Consider the following 17,204-nt stretch of genomic DNA (forward strand, 5'->3'; position numbering starts at 1 on the left):
TTCTCCAACAACTTGCCCACCACTGACATCAGGCTCACTGGTCTATAGTTCCCTGGCTTGTCTTTACCGCCCTTCTTAAACAGTGGCACCACGTTTGCCAACCTCCAGGCTTCTGGCACCTCACCTGTGACTATCGTTGTTATAAATATCTCAGCAAGAGGCCCCTTAATCACTTCCCTAGCTTCCCACAGAGTGCTAGGGTACACCTGATCAGGTCCTGGGGATTTATCCACTTTTATGCATTTCAAGACATCCAGCACTTCCTCCTCTGTAATCTGGACATTTTGCAAGATGTCACCATCTATTTCCCTACACTCGATATCTTCCATGTCCTTTTCCACAGTAAATAATGATGCAAAATACTCATTTAGTATCTCCCCCATCTCCTGCGGCTCCACACAAAGGCCACCTTGCTGATCTTTGAGGTGCCCTATTTTCTCCCTTTTGTCCTTCCTGTATTTGTAAAGACCCTTTGGATTCTCCTTAATTCTATTTGCCAAAGCTATCTCATGTCCCCTTTTTACCCTCCTGATTTCCCTCTTAAGTATACTCCTACTGCCTTTATACTCTTCTAAGGATTAACTCGATCTCTCCTGTCTATACCTGACATATGCTTCCTTCTTTTTCTTAACCAAACCCTCAATTTCTTTAGTCATCCAGCATTCCCTTTATCTACCAGTCTTTCCTTTCACCCTGACAGGAATATACTTTCTCTGGACTCTGGTTATCTCATTTCTGTAGGCTTCCCATTTTCCAGCCGTCCCTTTACCTGAGAACATCTGTGTCCAATCAGCTTGCCTAAGTTCTTGTGTTCATGAGATAAGCTCTACTTATTGATTTAACAGGTGCAGTTTGTTTCATTGAATGAATGAGTGCAGTTTGATTCTTGCCTAATCCCGTCAAAATTGGCCTTCCTCCAATCTAGAATTTCTACTTTTAGATCTGGTCTATCCTTTTCCAATTATGGTCGCTGGCCCCAAAGTGCTCCCTCACTGATACCTCAGTCACCTTCCCTGCCTTATTTCCCAAGAGTAGGTCAAGTTTTGCACCTTCCCTGGTAGGTACATCCACATACTGAATCAGAAAATTGTCTTGTACACACTTAAGAAATTCCTCGCCATCTAAACCTTTAACATTATGGCAGTCCCAGTCTATGTTTGGAAAGTTAAAATTCCTACCATAGCCACTCTATTATTCTTACAGATAGCTGAGATCTCCTTACAAATCTGTTTCTCAATTTCCCTCTGACTATTAAGGGGTCTATAATACAATCCCAATAAGGTGATAACCCCTTTCTTATTTCTCCGTTCAACCCAAACAACTTCCCTGGATGTATTTCCGGGAGTATCCTCCCTAAATCCAGCTGTAATGCTAGCTCTTATCAAAAACACCACTCTCCCTCCTCTCTTGCCTCCCTTTCTATCCTTCCTGTAGCATTTGTATCCTGGAACATTAAGCTGCCAGTCCTGCCCATCCCTGAGCCATGTTTCTGTAATTGCTATGAAATCCCAGTCTCATGTTCCTAATCATGCCCTGGGTTCATCTGCTTTCCCTGTTAGGCCCCTTGCATTGAAACAAATGCAGTTTAATTTATTAGTCCTACCTTGTCCCTGCCTGCCCTGACTATTTGACTCACTTCTGTTCTCAGCTGTACCCGTCTCAGATTGATCTCTTTCCTCACTATCTCCCTGGGTCCCACCCCCGCCCCCCCCTCCCCCCCACCTTACTAGTTTAAATCCTCCTGAGCAGCCCTAGCAAATCTCCCACAGAGTCCTCCTGCACTAGCTGCCTACCTCTCTTACCTTTCCTGCAGTTAACCCATCTATGTGACTGTATCTGAGACGTTCCCCCCTTCCTATAACTGCCATCCATCATATCTCCTTGCTCTTGCAAATTCCTCATTGTCTCTAACTGCCTCTCCAACTGTTCCATTCGTTCTGAGAGGATTCACAACCAATGGCATTTATTGCGGATATAATCCTCAGTAACCTGTAAACTCTCCCTAAACCCCCACATCTGACAAGAAGAGCATATCACTCTACTAAAGGCCATTTTTGCTTCTTTCAATCTACAGACCCAGAAAATAGCACCGTCTTATTCCTCTACAAACACTCCTCCAGGTTACATTAATACTTATGGCTTATATTTTAAGTTTAATCAAGAGACATAGCTCAATAAAACATATAATCAATAAAGAACCCACCCTACTCACTACTGCAGACTTATTTTAAGGCTACACTTAAAATCCGCTTATCTGCTTCTGTGCTGTGACCTTTCCCATACAGGTCACTCCAAGATCAGTTGTGAATTTACATGCTTGTTAATTTTCCCATCGCTCCGATGTCCAGCGATACATGAATTCAACAGCAAAGGCAGCTGTTGAGCATCCTACCCAGACCCATCCTCCTACCCTATCCCCCAACGTTGCGTTTCCCATGGCAAAACCACCTAAACTGAACATCTTTGGACTGTGGGAGGAAACCGAAGAATCATGAGGAAATCCATGCAATCACTGGGAGAATGTGTAAATGCCACACAGACAGTCACCTGCAGCTGGAATCGAACCTGGGTCCCTATTGCTGTGAGGTAACAGTTCTAACCACGGAGCCACCGTGCCACTCCTCGTGACAATTGATGCTGTGTTTTTGGATGATGTCATAAAGTGACAGGAAGGTGTTGAGAAATAGAAGGGGCCCCAGTCTAGATCTTTGTGGGACACCAGTGTTAATGGCATGTAATTGGGAAGAGAGATGGTTGCAGGTGTAATAATAGCAAGAATGTGCTGGAGAAACTCAGCCAGGCAAGTGGCAGCTGTAGATAGAGAAACAAAGTTAATATTCTAGTCTGATATAACTCTTCTTCAGAAGATGACATGCTTTTATTTGAATGTTCCAGCAACCACAGTATTTTGCTTTTATTTTAGTCATTACAGATGATTGCCTTACAAAAGTTTGGAAAAAAATCAATATTATTTGGCTTGGGTCATATCTTGTTTGATCAAGTAATGGGCAGGAAATGGGTTAGTGAGGATGCAACATTCTCCGAGAGAGGAGTTACTAGTAATACCAAGAGACGTCCAGGTCAAAACTTAGACATTCTCCATTCTCCTTTCAGGGCTGGGCACTGACATCCAACTGAGCAAGGCATGTATAATTTCTCATTTCAGACCCCTACCATCTTTGTAACAAACTGCTGGGAATTAATGCTCTACTTTTCTTAAACCGAAAGGGAATACTTAGCACTTTCTGGGAAAGCGATTGCTTGTTGGTATTATTCTGGACTGTTAATCCAAATACCCATGTAGTGTTCTGAGGAAACAAAAACAGAAAAGGCTGGAAAAACTCAGCAGCTCAGCAGGTTTTCCAGCAACCTCTGTTTCTGTTTCTGATTTACAGCATCCGCAATTCTTTGGTTTTGAATATTCTGAGGACATGGGTTTAAGTCCTGAGATTGCAGATGGCAGAATCTAAATTCAATAAAAATCTGAACATAAGAGTCCAATGATGACCACAAAACCATAATTAATTGTCAGAAAAACCCATTTGGTTCCTTTATGGAAGGAAATTGCAGTTGTTACCTGTTCTGGCACACATGTGACCCTGATAGTGGTTGACTGTCAATGGCCCTCTGAAATGGGGAATAAATACTGGCCTAGCATTAATGAATAAAAAAAAAATCATCTCCCATTTGTTTGCCTGAGAACATAAATTCATTTTTTGGTGAGTGTCCTGCCTCTCCAATACACAAACTACTGAAACTTCAAAGGAACACTTTCTCTTATGGGTCTAACAAAAGACCTGTAGTCATACCACAGATTGGAGAGTGTCAAGCTGAAAAATATTGCTCTTTCACCAGTGATTGCACTGGGAAGGGCATTGAGGGGTTTGTGGTGGTGGTGAGACATTGGACATGTGCTGAGGAAGGGTTAGGAACTTCCTGTGGCATTGCGATCATAATCATTTCTTCACTCCTAATTAAAAAGTATCCGTTTGGCCTAAGCAAGTAATCCTTACACAGTCAATTCATTAGACATTTGGAGCATGTATATTTTAAATTGGGATTGCACTTCTGGCATCCAGTGTTACACACATGTCAATGATTAGAGTAAATGATGCACTTGTTCATCATGAAGGGCTTATGCCCGAAATGTCGATTCTCCTCAGATGCTGTCTGACCTGCTGTGCTTTTCCAGCACCACACTCTTGACTTCATCTCAGTTCAGTGCACTCTCCATAAGTCAATCCTTTGACTAACTGACATCATTTCCAGGTGAACATTAGACATCTGGATAAGTAGGTACACATGCAATGAAGCAGCATTCTGAACCCATCCGTGTCCCATGTTGTGTTGAAAAATCAGCACACGACAGCTGGATTACCCCAGCATCTTTTTTCATATGCAGTAATGGTGTTCTTGATGCTAATCTTTTATCAATGTATTTCCAATCATACTTACAAACAACAGTTTATATAGCAGCTGTGTGCACTGATGTATCTTAGCACCTGTGTCCGCTGCATATGGTCCAATCGTTTGCTCAACTTGATCCCTGGCAAGAAACAGGGGTAATTTACAATTTACTTCACGACTCTGAGAAAGTACATCATAATATTGTATTGTTAACTTATGAAACAAATTTCCATATTTGGAATGCATACCTAAATAGAAATATGGAAGCGTTATGGCATAGAAAGAGACCATTGTGTCTGAACCTGCCAAGGGAAAATGTTTGCAGCCCGTTCTAATTGCACCTCCCAGCCCCAGTCCACAGCCTTGCAGACTCCAGCATTTTGAGGGCAGATCCAATTTCCTTTTACATGAATTGAAGGCTTCTACCTGCATCATCAAAGCAGGCAGCAAATTCCAAACATCGACCACCCACTGACTGAGAAATGTTTCCTCATATCCCCTCTGTTTCTTCCAGCAATTACCTTAAAGCTGGGTCCTCCAGCAATTACCTCTTTGCAAAAGGAAATGTGTCTTCCTGTGTACCCAAGCTCATCAGTCTCCTCTGTTTTATGGAAGACAAATCAGGTTTAGCCAATCTTTCCTCACAGCTGAATTTTTTTAGCTTGAGCAACATTCTCGCAGAGATCTCTTTTGTACTCATACAGCAATTATGTCCTTCCTCTAATGTGAACAGAACTGTACATAAAGATTCAGCAGTCCTGAGCAGAGTTTTACATAGTTCCATAGTTCCAGCCCTGCTTTTGTATTCATCCACAATGAAACATCTATGGACACTACCTGGTCAAGCAATCCAATTGGTTTTTAAACAGCTCTAATGGTTTTGTATTCAATTAATGGAGGAAGAATTTTTCCTGACACTATAGCTCATCACTGGTTTCAATTTATGAATCTTTGACTAGCTGTTGGTTTAAAACTTAAGGTGGCACTGGGGGTTTTGATGGTTCTAAAAGCGGACAATTCCCCAGATCTGGATGGGTTGTATCCCTGGCAATTACAGACCAGTCAGTCTTACGTCTGTGGTCAGCAAGGTTTTGGAAAGAATTCTGAGGGAAAGGATTTATGTTGATTTGGGAAAAGCATAGCATGATTAAAGGCAGTCAGCATGGCTTTGTGAGGAGCAGGTCATGCCTAACTAATCTTATTGAGTTCTTTGAGGAGGTGACAAGCAGGTTGATGAAGGTCAAGCAGTGTATGTGGTGCATATGGACTTCAGCAAGGCATTTGATAAGGTTCCTCATGGTAAGTTCATTCATAAAGTCGTTGAGGAGAAAGTGAGGTCTGCAGATGCTGGAGATCAGAGCTGAAAATGTGTTGCTGGAAAAGCGCAGCAGGTCAGGCAGCATCCAGGGAACAGGAGAATCGACGTTTCGGGCATAAGCCCTGAAGCTTTTCCAGCAACACATTTTCAGCTCATTCATAAAGTCAGGAAGTATGGGATACAGGGAGATTTGGCTATCCGGATTCAGAATTGGCTGGCTGACAGAAGGCAGACAGTGGTTGTAGATGGAAAGTATTCTGCCTGGAGGACAGTGTTGAGTGGGGTCCCGCAGGTCTCTGTTCTTGGGCCTCTGCTCTTTGTAGTTTTTATAAATGACTTGGATGAGGAGGTTGAGGGTGGGTTAGTAAATTTGCAGATGAGGGCTATTGCAGGCTGAGCGTGACATAGACAGAATGCAGAGCTGGGCTGAGAAATGGCAGCTGGAGTTTAACCTGGGTAAATGCGAAGTGGATGCATCTTGGAAGGGCAAACACGAATGCTGAATATAGGATTAAAGACAGGATTCTTGGTAGTGTGGAGGAACAGAGGGATCTTGGTGTTCAAGTACATGGATCCCTCAAAGTTGCCACCCAAGTGGATAGGGTTGTTAAGAAAGCATATGGTGTTTTGGCTTTCATTAACAGGGGGATTGAGTTTAAGAGCCACGAGGTTTTGCTGCAGCTCTACAAATCCCTGGTGAGACCACACTTGGAATATTGTGTCCAGTTCTGGTCGCCCTACTATAGGAAAGATACAGACACTTTGGAGAGGGTGCAAAGAAGGTTTACCAGAATGCTATCTGGACTAAGAGACATGATTTGGAGATGCCGGTGTTGGACTGGGGTGTACAAAGTTAAAAATCACACAACACCAGGCTAGTGTGCTTCCAATTAAACCTGTTGGACTATAACCTGGTGTTGTGTGATTTTTAACTTTGGACTAAGAGAGGTTGACTAAGCTCAGACTTTTCTCTCTGGAGAGAAGGAGGAAGAAAGGTGACCTGATTGAGGTGTACAAGGTACTGAGAGGCATGGATCGAGTCAATAGCCAGAGACCTTTCCCCAGGGCAGGATTGACTGGCACAAGGAGTCATAGTTTTAAGATATTAGGAGAAAGGTATAGAGGGGATGTCAGAAGAAGGTTCTTTATGCAGAGAGATGTGAATGTGTGGAATGCGTTGCCAGCGGTGGTGGTGGAAGTAGAGTCATTGGGGACATTTAAGTGACTGCTGGGCATGCACATGCAGTGAATTGAGGGGTGCGTAGGTTAAGTTATTTCATTTTACATTAGGATTAATGCTCGGTACAACATCGTGATCCAAAGAGCCCGTTCTGTGCTGTTCTTTTCTATGTTCTATGTTCTATGAGACCATGCTGAACAAATCTGGTAGAATCTTGTGAGGAGGTGACCAAGTGTTTGGATGAGGGTAGGGCAGTTCATGTAATTTATATGGATTTTAGTAAGACCTTTGACAAGGACTCCCCCCATAGGAAACTGAAGAGAGGCAAACGGTCATGGGATGGATAAATTGCCAAGATGCATTCTGACACAGAGACAGAAGGTGGTGATAAAGGCTGTTTTTGTGACTGAAGCCCAGTGTGCAGTCGTATAACACGGGGATCAGTGCTGGGTCACTTCTTGTTTGTGATATTTATAAATGATGGAGACAAGGATGTGGGAGGAGGTGAGAAGTAAGTTTGTTGATGAATGAATATTAGTCAGGGGTTGACATTGAGGAGGAATATGTGAGGTTGCAGGAAGATATAAATGAATTGGTCAGATGGGTAGATCAATGCCAGATGGGAATTTAACTGTAATACGTGTGAAGTGATGCACTTTGGAATAACTAACAAGACAGGCAAGTACTCAATGAATGGCAGGACAATATTAAGCTCAGAGGTTCAGGGGATTTTGAGAAGCTTATTCATGGACCCCTGAAGGTGGCAGGAAAGATCAATAGGGTCATTAAGAAGGCATGTGGTACACTTGCCTTTATCAGACAAGATATTGATGATAAGAGCAGGCAGGTTATGTTGGCGCTGGACAGAACTTTGGTTAGGCCACAGCTGGAGGAGCCTGTCTGCTGTTCTGGTCACTGCACTATAGGAAGGATGTGATTACACTGGAAAGGGTCAGAGGAGATTCACCAGAATGTTGCCTGGAATGTAGCAGTTTAGCGGTGAAGAGAGGCTGGATAGGCTTGGGTTGTTTTCTTCAAAGCAGAGAAGGCTAAGGGGGACCTGACATAGGTGGATAAGATTATGAGGGGCATGGACAGGGTGACTAGAGAGCAACTTTCCATTTAGTTGAAGGGTCTATAACAAGGGGGCACAGTTTTAAAGTGAATGGCAGGAGTTTTTTTTTAATTCATTCATTCTTTTCACCTAGAGGGTGATGGGGGTCTGGAACATCTGCCTGGGAGGGGGTTGAGGTGGGAAATCTCACAATCTTTAAAAAGTACTTGGATAAGCACTTAAAGGCTTTGGGCAGTAGTGTGGGAAAGTGGGACTGATGTATTTGGCAGTACAGACCTGATGGCTTCTTTTTGATGTTGTGATTCTATCTGGAGTACTGAACTGGAAATTCACTTTTTCTAACAGCATTTGTTGAGTGAGAACCAGAGTTACCATTTAGGTCAAGGAGCTACAATTGGAGCTGTTCTAATCAAACATTATCAACCAGAAATATTAACTTTGTTCCATCAACACTGTCAGACCTCAGTACTGACTGGCAAGTCATGCAGTCATGTTGGAATGAAGGAGGATGGGCCCAGGGTTACCTATAGCCATAGTGGACAATTAAGAGCAATGAAGGGCTCAAGGTCACTGGTTCTGAATTCTGTTGATGGTAAATCTGATTGTTCTGATTATCAAAGATGAAAGATGATCTGGGTTGTCTCATTGCAAAGTAGGTACAGCGAATATATGTAAATGCTTCGGGGGACATTTAGCAGACTAGTAGCTGGGGTAACTGGGTTATCATGAGGATAGTTTGAATACACTGGGCTTGTTTAAATTTGTGTCTAAAAGAGTGAGGACTGATTTGATTGAAGATCCTGAATGGTCTTTGACGTAGAAATATGTTTCCTCTTGTGGATGAATCCTGAGCTAGCGATGATGTTTTAAAATGAGGGCACACTCTTTTAGGACAAAGAAGAGAAGATTTTTCTTTCAGAGGGTCCTTGAGACTTCAGAAGGCATTTGATATGGAGTTTTTTAGAATCAAAGAATGAAAGGTTACTGGAGTAGAAACCTGAACATCAGCAAAGCAGGCTCAAGGGACCAAGTGGAGTAATTCTGCTTCTGTTTTGGATGTTTACATGGAAAGTATGTTGGGAATAGGGCGAGCACACAGCATTGCTTGATGCTGATCAGATTCAGAAATGATAGAAACGTTTTCTAAGCATAAAAACCATTTACCCTATTGCCAGGAAAAGTAAAGTTACACAAGAATCATTTATACACTGCACAGGAGCAGAAGAAGTTTAAAATGACATCATGGACATCATGATCTCTCAACACCACAAACCTTAAAGAGAAGTTTTTGCTTATGTGATCCATTCCCTCTTTCAAGAATACAGCCTAGTTCAACAATGAGGAGGAAGTGTAGTCTGAAAGGGCAGAATAGATTCAGTCCAGGTGCTGTTTGGATGGGGCTCCTTATTAATCGCACCCCAGAAATAACCAGAGGAAAACAAATAAACAATCACACTTTTCACATTCACAGATTATTTTTAACCAGAGTTCACATGATTAGAATATTGACACCAGTTAGAACCAACATTGGAAAGTAGATTTTCCATACCTGATCTCTCGTTTCTCTTCAATGCTCATTGTCAACTGTTGGATGGCCTTCATTCTCTCATTGTGTGATAATTTCGCGAGCTCAGCAATAAACCTTACTTTATCTGTGCAGAATCAAATAAAGAATGCTATTTCTTTTTCTTCATCAAATTAGGTTTATACAATTTTTCATTCAGCAGTGGAACTAAATTTTCCGGAGAAACACTATAAATCTGGGATCTTTAAAAGTCAACGTGAAAATTTTGATTATTAATACCAAAAATGTACACACCCTCTCTCTCTTCTTCACTTAGCTCTGCTTCTGGCAAGGAATACTGTGACAAAGTTAAGCCAGCCAAGGATGCTAGACGCTTTGTAACGCCGACAGTTCTACGCCTTTGTGCAGCAGCTGATTAAAAGAAAACACATTTGTATCATGAAGGTATCTCTATAAAATTATTTTATTTATTCGTAACTCTGCCTTTAGTTCATACTCTTGATGTGTTGTATAGTAAATTCACCAGTAATCTGTGGAATGTTCTGTCATTTAATACGATCTAGAGCTCTGTAAATAAATGTAATCATTTTACACACGATTTTTTTGTTTCACTGTCACCAAGATGAGCATTTCATTTATGTGTGAAAATTAAAAATTGATAATATGCATGTACTGACTACACAGTCGCTGTCCAGCTGAAAGCTGAAAGAATAAGCATCTGTAAATAAACTATCAATTTTTATTAATAGTGCCTTGTCACTGTTATTGATTAATCTAAACAGAAGCTTAAATCTGTCTATTGCAAGATTTAATTGGTCATACCATCCAACAGCAAAGAACCATAACAAGGAGAATCTGACCAGCTTGGATAACCCTTTCACCCCCTCAGCTGCAGGGTTATTTAGCACTGTTGCATTACAAATTATTCACATAGTATCAAAAAGGCATACAATCATAGAATCCCTACAGTGTGGAATTGGGCCATTGGGCCCAATAGGTCGACACCGACCCTCCAAAGAGTATCCCATGCAGAACCATTCCCCTACCCTATTACTTTACATTTCCCCTGATGAATGCATCTAACCTGTACATCCCTGAACACTACGGGCAATTTAGCAATGCTAATTCACCTAACCTGCACATCTTTGGACTGTGAGAGGAAATTAGAGCACCTGCAGGAAACCCACTCAGACACGAAGAGAATGTGGAAATTCCACACAGACAGTCGCTCAAGGCTGGAATCAAACCCTGGTGCCTAGTGCTGTGAGGCATCATGGCTAACCACTGAGCCACCGTGCTGCATATTATTTATTTTATAAGGTAAAGTATTAAAATTGGCCTACAAATTATTTGTCAATATGTTCAATTTCTAGTACACATTTCTAAATCCTATATTAAAAACCTAGATTTTCTTGCAAACATGGGGCAAGAGTTGACCACAATTCTAAATTACAGTTAATCATCCACCACAGTCCTTTTGTTCTCTTTACCCTTGGGGTTATTGGTATTTAACAATCTGTCCATCTGTTTCTTGAACATGCACAATGATTGAGCTTACACAACCGTCTAAGTAAAGAACACCAAAGATTCACTACTCTCTCAAGAAATTCCTCATCGCAGTCCTGAATACCTGACCCTTATTCTGTGACGGTGTTCCCCGCTTTTAGACCCCTTGGCCCCAACCAGGAGAAACATCCTTTGTGCATATACCATGGCCAGATCGTTTAGCATTTTTTAAGTTCAAGTAAAATCACCTCTCATTATTTTAAATATCTGAGAATACAGGCAGAGTATCCTCAATCTTGCCTCATTTCATTCCAGGATTACTCCGGCAAATCTGCATTGTATTTTTCTACTGCAAGTAGGTAAAGGGACCTAAATTGCCCACCAAATCTCATGTATGTCTCCCCACTGAAGCACAACATATTTACTTCAATTTTAAAAATCACCTTGCAATCCCTAACTCTATTGCCAACATACCATTCGCTGTAGCTATTCATTATTTTTTAGTGACTTATGAATAAGGACACCCAGGTCCTTTGAGAAATCAAAATTTCCTAATTTCTCATCATTTAAAAAAAACTTATCACATTTTTTGTTGTTAAAGTAGGTAACTTCACACTTTATCTGAATTAAATTCCATCTGCCGTGTTCTTGCTCACTGTCTAAGCTTATCTATATCCCCTTGAAGCTTCTTTGCATCAACCTCCTTCAGTTTTGTGTCATTCATAAACTTGGAAATATTACATACAAATCATTGAGTTAGGACTTAATCTGAGTGAATGCATTACTCCTATTGTGTGTGCTCTATTATTTTTTCCTAACCTCCTGTGTGGGACTATACTAATCCAAATACATCACACCCATTGGTTCACCCTAACCTACACTGTGAGCATCATTCTCACAAAACTCCAACTGGCTTATCAAATATTAATATCTTTCATAAATCCATGTTGACTCAGCCCAATCTGATTATTATTTTCTAATTTCCAATTTCTTTATCCTTGATCAGCCCTTGTACTTTTCATATTATTGGTGTCAAGTTTGTTACTCCTCGTTTTCTCCCTTACTCCTTTCTTAAACAGTGGGGACAAATTTGCAATTTTCTAATCAAGGTACCATTGCAGAATCTACAGAATTTTGGAAGTTAATGACCAATTCATCAAATATCTGTACAGCCGTCTTGTTAAACATTTTGGAATGTGAATCATCAGGTCCAGGGAATTTGTGAACTTTCCATTCCATTAACTTGTGCATTTGTACTTGTTGACTAAAACTGATTTCTTCCGCTTCTTAATTTTGACTACTTCCTTGGGCCTGCATGAATTCTGGTACTTTATGTGGTTTTGTATTTTCCTCTAAGAAGACTAATGTGATTTCTCTATCTTCTATTATAACTTTGATAGAGTTAAAACTATTACAACCTCTTCTGTTCTCTGCCTGTTTGGAATCATTTTTGTCTTTGCTAATCTTTGCTGACCTCTAAAAGTCACAACAAACTCCCTGATACTCCAGTTACACCACAACCCAATCCCATGAGAAGCAAAAGGAAAAGACCTACATTCTCGCTGTTAGATCCCCTGAAGAATAGGCCTCAACTGATGCTCATTATGGCCTACAAAGGTTTATAAAATCATGAGGGGTATGAATAGGGTGAATAGGCAAGGTCTTTTGTCTGAGGTGGGGGAGCCTCGAACTGGAGAGCAAAGGTTTCGGATGAGAGGGGAAAGATATAAAATAGACCTAAGGGGCAACTTTTTCACGCAGAAAGTGGTACGTATATGGAATGAGCTGCCAGAGGAAGTGGTGGAGGTTAGTACAACTGCAACATTTAAAAGGCATCTGGATGGGTATATGAATAGGAAGTGTTTAGAGGGTTATGGGCCAGGCGCTGGCAAATGGGACTAGATTGGGTTGGGATATCTGGTCGGCATGGACGGGTTGGACTGAAGGGTCTGTTTCTGTGTTGTACATCTCTGTGACTCAATGACTGTATGATTGGTCAGCTGATTGGGACATGATATGATGAGTAATCTCAGTGGTGACTTAGTCAATACCTAACACACCAACCCCACACATAGCCTGAGAAAGGGAAAATCACAGCCATTAACTTCCTTTGTTCACAATAAGTTTACTCACTTCTCCTGTTGGGGTTTTGTTCACCTGTGGAAGGATTTCCATCGTAATTGTGCAAATAATCCTCTTGAGGCAAAAGTTAACATTCTATTTGCTTTCCTAATTACCTAGGTAAAAACAGATTCTGAATTAGAGTGGTGCTGGAAAAGCACAGCAGTTCAGGCAGCATTCAAGGAGCAGGAAAATCGATGTTTCGGGCAAAAGCTCTTCATCAGGAATACAGCTTTCCTGATGAAGGGCTTTTGCCCGAAACATCAATTTTCCTGCTCCTTGAATGCTGCCTGAACTGCTATGCTTTTCCAGCACCACTCTCATCTAGAATCACCTTTCCTAATTACCTGCCGCACCTGGATGTTAGTCTTCAGTGATTTAATGTTCAGAACACGTAGGTCCCTTTTTGCATCCATACCACGGGATCAATATGGATTTCACCAGTTTCCTCATTTCCCCTCCCCCCACCTTATCCCAGTCCCAAGCCTCCAACTCGGCACCATCTTCCTGACCTGTCCATCACCTTTCCCATCTATCCATTCTACCCTCCCCTCCGACCTATCACCTTCTCCCCCACCTTCATCTACTTATTACATTCCCAGCTACCTTCCCCACAGCCCCACCTCCTCCCATTTATCTCTCAGCCCCCTGGCCCACAAGCCTCATTCCTGATGAAGAGCTGATGCCCAAAACGTCGATTCTCCTGCTCCTCGGATACTGCCTGACCTGCTGTGCTTTCCCAGCGCCATACTCCTGACTCTGATCTCCACCATCTGCAGTCCTCACTTTCTCCTCACTTGATTGATTGATTGTTGTCATATGTAGCGAGATAAAGTGAAACATATTGTTTTGCCTATCATAAAGATAGATTGTACTGTACAAAGTGCATTAGGGTAGCAGAACAGAGTGCAAAATACAGCCACAATGAAGGTGCAGAGTGAGAGAAATCAGAATTAACATTTGAGAGACCCATTCAAAAGTCTGATAACAGCAGAGAAGGAGCTATTCTTAAATCTGTGTAAATGTGCATTCAAACTTTCATATCTTCTGCTCAATGGAAGAGGGTGGAAAAGAGTATAACCGGGATGGGAGGCTGGTTTGTGAGATGGACTGGGCTGTGTTCACAAGTCTTTGTAGTTTCTTGAGGTCTTGGGGAAAAAAACAGTTGCCATACCAAGCTGTGATGCATCTTGATACGATGCTTTCTATAGTGCATCTACAAAGATTGGTCAGAGTCCTTGCGTAATTTCCTTAAGCCTCCTGAGATGTTGTGCTTTCTTGACCATCGTGTCAATGTGGGTGAACCAGGTCAGATTGTTGGTGATCATCACTCTCTGGGACTTGACACATTCAACCATCTCCACTTCAGCACCATTGATGCACTCTGCTACCTGAAGTCAATGACCAGCTCCTTCATTTTGCTGATGTTGTTGGAGAGGTTGTTTCTTTACACCATGCTGCTGAGCACTCAATCTCTTTCGTGCATCATTCCATCTTGATATTGTTTGATATCCAACCTACATAAGTGATGAGTGTCAGCCAACTTGTAAATGGAATTGGGGTAGAATTTGGCCACACAGTCATGAGTGTATAAGGAGTACAGTAAGGGGCTGATTACGCAGAATTGTGGGGCACCAGTGTTGAGGATTATAGTGGAGGAGGTGTTGTTGCTATTCTTACTGACTGCAGTCTATGGGTCAGGAAGTCAAGGATCCAGCTACAGAATGGGGAGCTGAGACCTAGGTCTCGGACTTTAGGGATGTGTTTGTTTGGAATTATGGTGTTGAAGGCAGAACTGTAGTCAATATCCTTGTTATCCAGATGAGTGTAGGGCCAGGAAGATGGCATCTGCTGTGGTTGTGTTGTGCCAATACGTGGATTGGAAGGAATCGAGACAATTTTATCGGCTGGAGTTGATGTGAGCCATGATGAATCTCTCGAAGCATTTCATAATTATGGAGATCAGAACCACCAGGCAGTAGTCGTTGAGGAACGCTGCATGATTTTTCTTGGGCACTGGGATGATGGCTGTTTCCTTGAAGCAGATGGGGACAGCTTTGTGTCATTTGTGAACTTGGGAATATTACATTTGGTCCCCAGTTCCAAAGAGATATATTTTAAAATATCCTTTGTTGCTGCATGCTATTAATTGCTCTACAACCCTTTACATTTGAAAATGTGCCAGATATTTAGTATTGTTAAGGTACTGTTTTAGTACGACATTTATTAATCATTTGAACAGAAGTGGCAGACTATTAAGGATCCTTTACATGGTTTTCATGATTTTATGATTATCTCTGACGGATCATGGAATACAGTAGTACAGCACAGGAACAGGCCTTTTGGCCCACCATGTCTGTACTGACTACGATGCCATTCTGACCTAATCCTATTTGCTTGCACACGGTCCTTATCCCTCTATTCCCTGTCTGTTCATGTGTCTGTTAAATGCCTCGTAAATGTTGCTATTGCCTCTGATTCTACCTCTGCCCCTGGCAGCACATTCCAGGCATCGACCACTCTCTGCAGAATCCAAACTTGCCTTGCACATCTCCTTTAAACATTCCCCCTTTCACCCTAAACCTGAGACCCCTAAAATTTGACATTACCACCCTGGGAACAAGACTCTGACTGTCCACCCTATCCACGCCTCTTATATTTTTATATACTTCTATCGGGTCACCCCTCAGCGTCCAACACTGTAACGAAAGCAATCCAAGTTTGTCCAATCTTTCCTTAAAGCCAATATACTCCAATCCAGGGAATGTTCTGGTAAACCACTTTTTCATCCTCTCCAAATTAGATTAGATTAGATTCTTTACAGTGTGGAAACAGGCCCTTCAGCCCAACAAGTCCACACCGACCCTCTGAAGAGTAACCCACCCGACCCATTTCCCTCTGACTAATGCACCTAATACTACAGGCAATGTAGCATGGCCAATTCACCTAACCCCAACATCTTTGGACTGTGGGAGGAAACCAGAGCATCCAGAGGGAGAATGGGCTAACTCCACACACACAGTTGCCCGAGACTGGAATCGATGTGGCGAGCAGAACTGCACACAATGCTCCAGCTACGGCCTAACTAAAATCTTAGATGTCAAAGTGGATGTGGTGGTGCAACGGTCATGTCATTGGGTTAGTAATCCCGAGACCCCAGACTGATGTTTTGGGGGATAGGCTCAAATCCCAACCTGGTGTATCATGAAATTTAAATTCAATGAACCATGGAATTAAAAGCTAGCCTCGCAATGATTGTATCAAGTCACCATAGTCTTAACAGACCATTAGAGAGAGACAACTGGTGGATATTTAACCTGAGGACTACCACATCTCAGGCAAGGGGAGACCTTGTGAAGAAGAGTCCTTCATAGCAATCTCAGATAGGGCAGGAATTGAACCCGTGCTGTTAGCATCACACTGCTTTGTGAGCCAACCATCCAAACTAAACCAACCCCCATGGTGACTGCATAATCTCTGTTGACTCTCATAAAAACCATAATGTCCTTTCAGGAAGGAAATCTGCTGTCCTTACCTGATCAGGCCTACATGTGACCCCAAACCCACAGAAAAGTGGGTGACTCTAAACTGCCCTCTCAAATGCAAGCCATTCAAGGGGCAATTAGGGACACACAACAAATGCTGACCCAGTAGCAATACACATACCCCATAACAAATTAAAAACTAAACACATTTTCATCCCTCTCTCCCCATTCTGAAACTACATGAAAATAAACAGAAGGACTTAAAGGGGAAGCTAGTAGAATCTGTCTACAACAACAACTCAGATTTATATAGCATCTTAATGCAGTGCAAAGTCCAAAGGCTTTTCCCTGGAGCTATGTCAAGCAAAATTCTACACAGAACCACATGAGTAGATACTAGGGTAGGTGACTAAAGACTTTGTTAATGAGGTACATCATAGGAGTGGCTAAAAGGTGAGAAGTAAAGAGGGGGAACATTTAGGGTGGGAATTCCAGAGTCATAGAGTCATACAGCACGGCAACAGACCCTTCAGCCCAACTCATCCTTGCTGACCAAATTTCCCAAACTAAGAGAAACAGTACAGAAC

The 17,204-nt window shown here is 42.0% G+C and overlaps 1 protein-coding gene across 1 annotated transcript in view; it reads right to left on the reverse strand.

The window, feature by feature from the left end:
* Positions 1-9,913, reverse strand: part of LOC122560370 (transmembrane channel-like protein 5) — a 101,171-nt gene extending 91,258 nt beyond the window's left edge. Inside the window, exons 1-3 of the mRNA XM_043711006.1 lie at positions 9,800-9,913; positions 9,530-9,632; positions 4,456-4,546 (exon numbers count right to left, since the gene is read on the reverse strand). Of these exons, the coding sequence (XP_043566941.1) occupies positions 4,456-4,546; positions 9,530-9,582 (144 nt within the window). The 5' untranslated portion in view covers positions 9,583-9,632; positions 9,800-9,913. The remainder of the gene's footprint in view (positions 1-4,455; positions 4,547-9,529; positions 9,633-9,799) is intronic.
* Between the last annotated feature and the right edge of the window lie 7,291 nt (positions 9,914-17,204).

Source organism: Chiloscyllium plagiosum, chromosome 21 (assembly GCF_004010195.1).
Source record: "Chiloscyllium plagiosum isolate BGI_BamShark_2017 chromosome 21, ASM401019v2, whole genome shotgun sequence".
In the NCBI taxonomy this organism is placed as follows: domain Eukaryota; kingdom Metazoa; phylum Chordata; class Chondrichthyes; order Orectolobiformes; family Hemiscylliidae; genus Chiloscyllium; species Chiloscyllium plagiosum.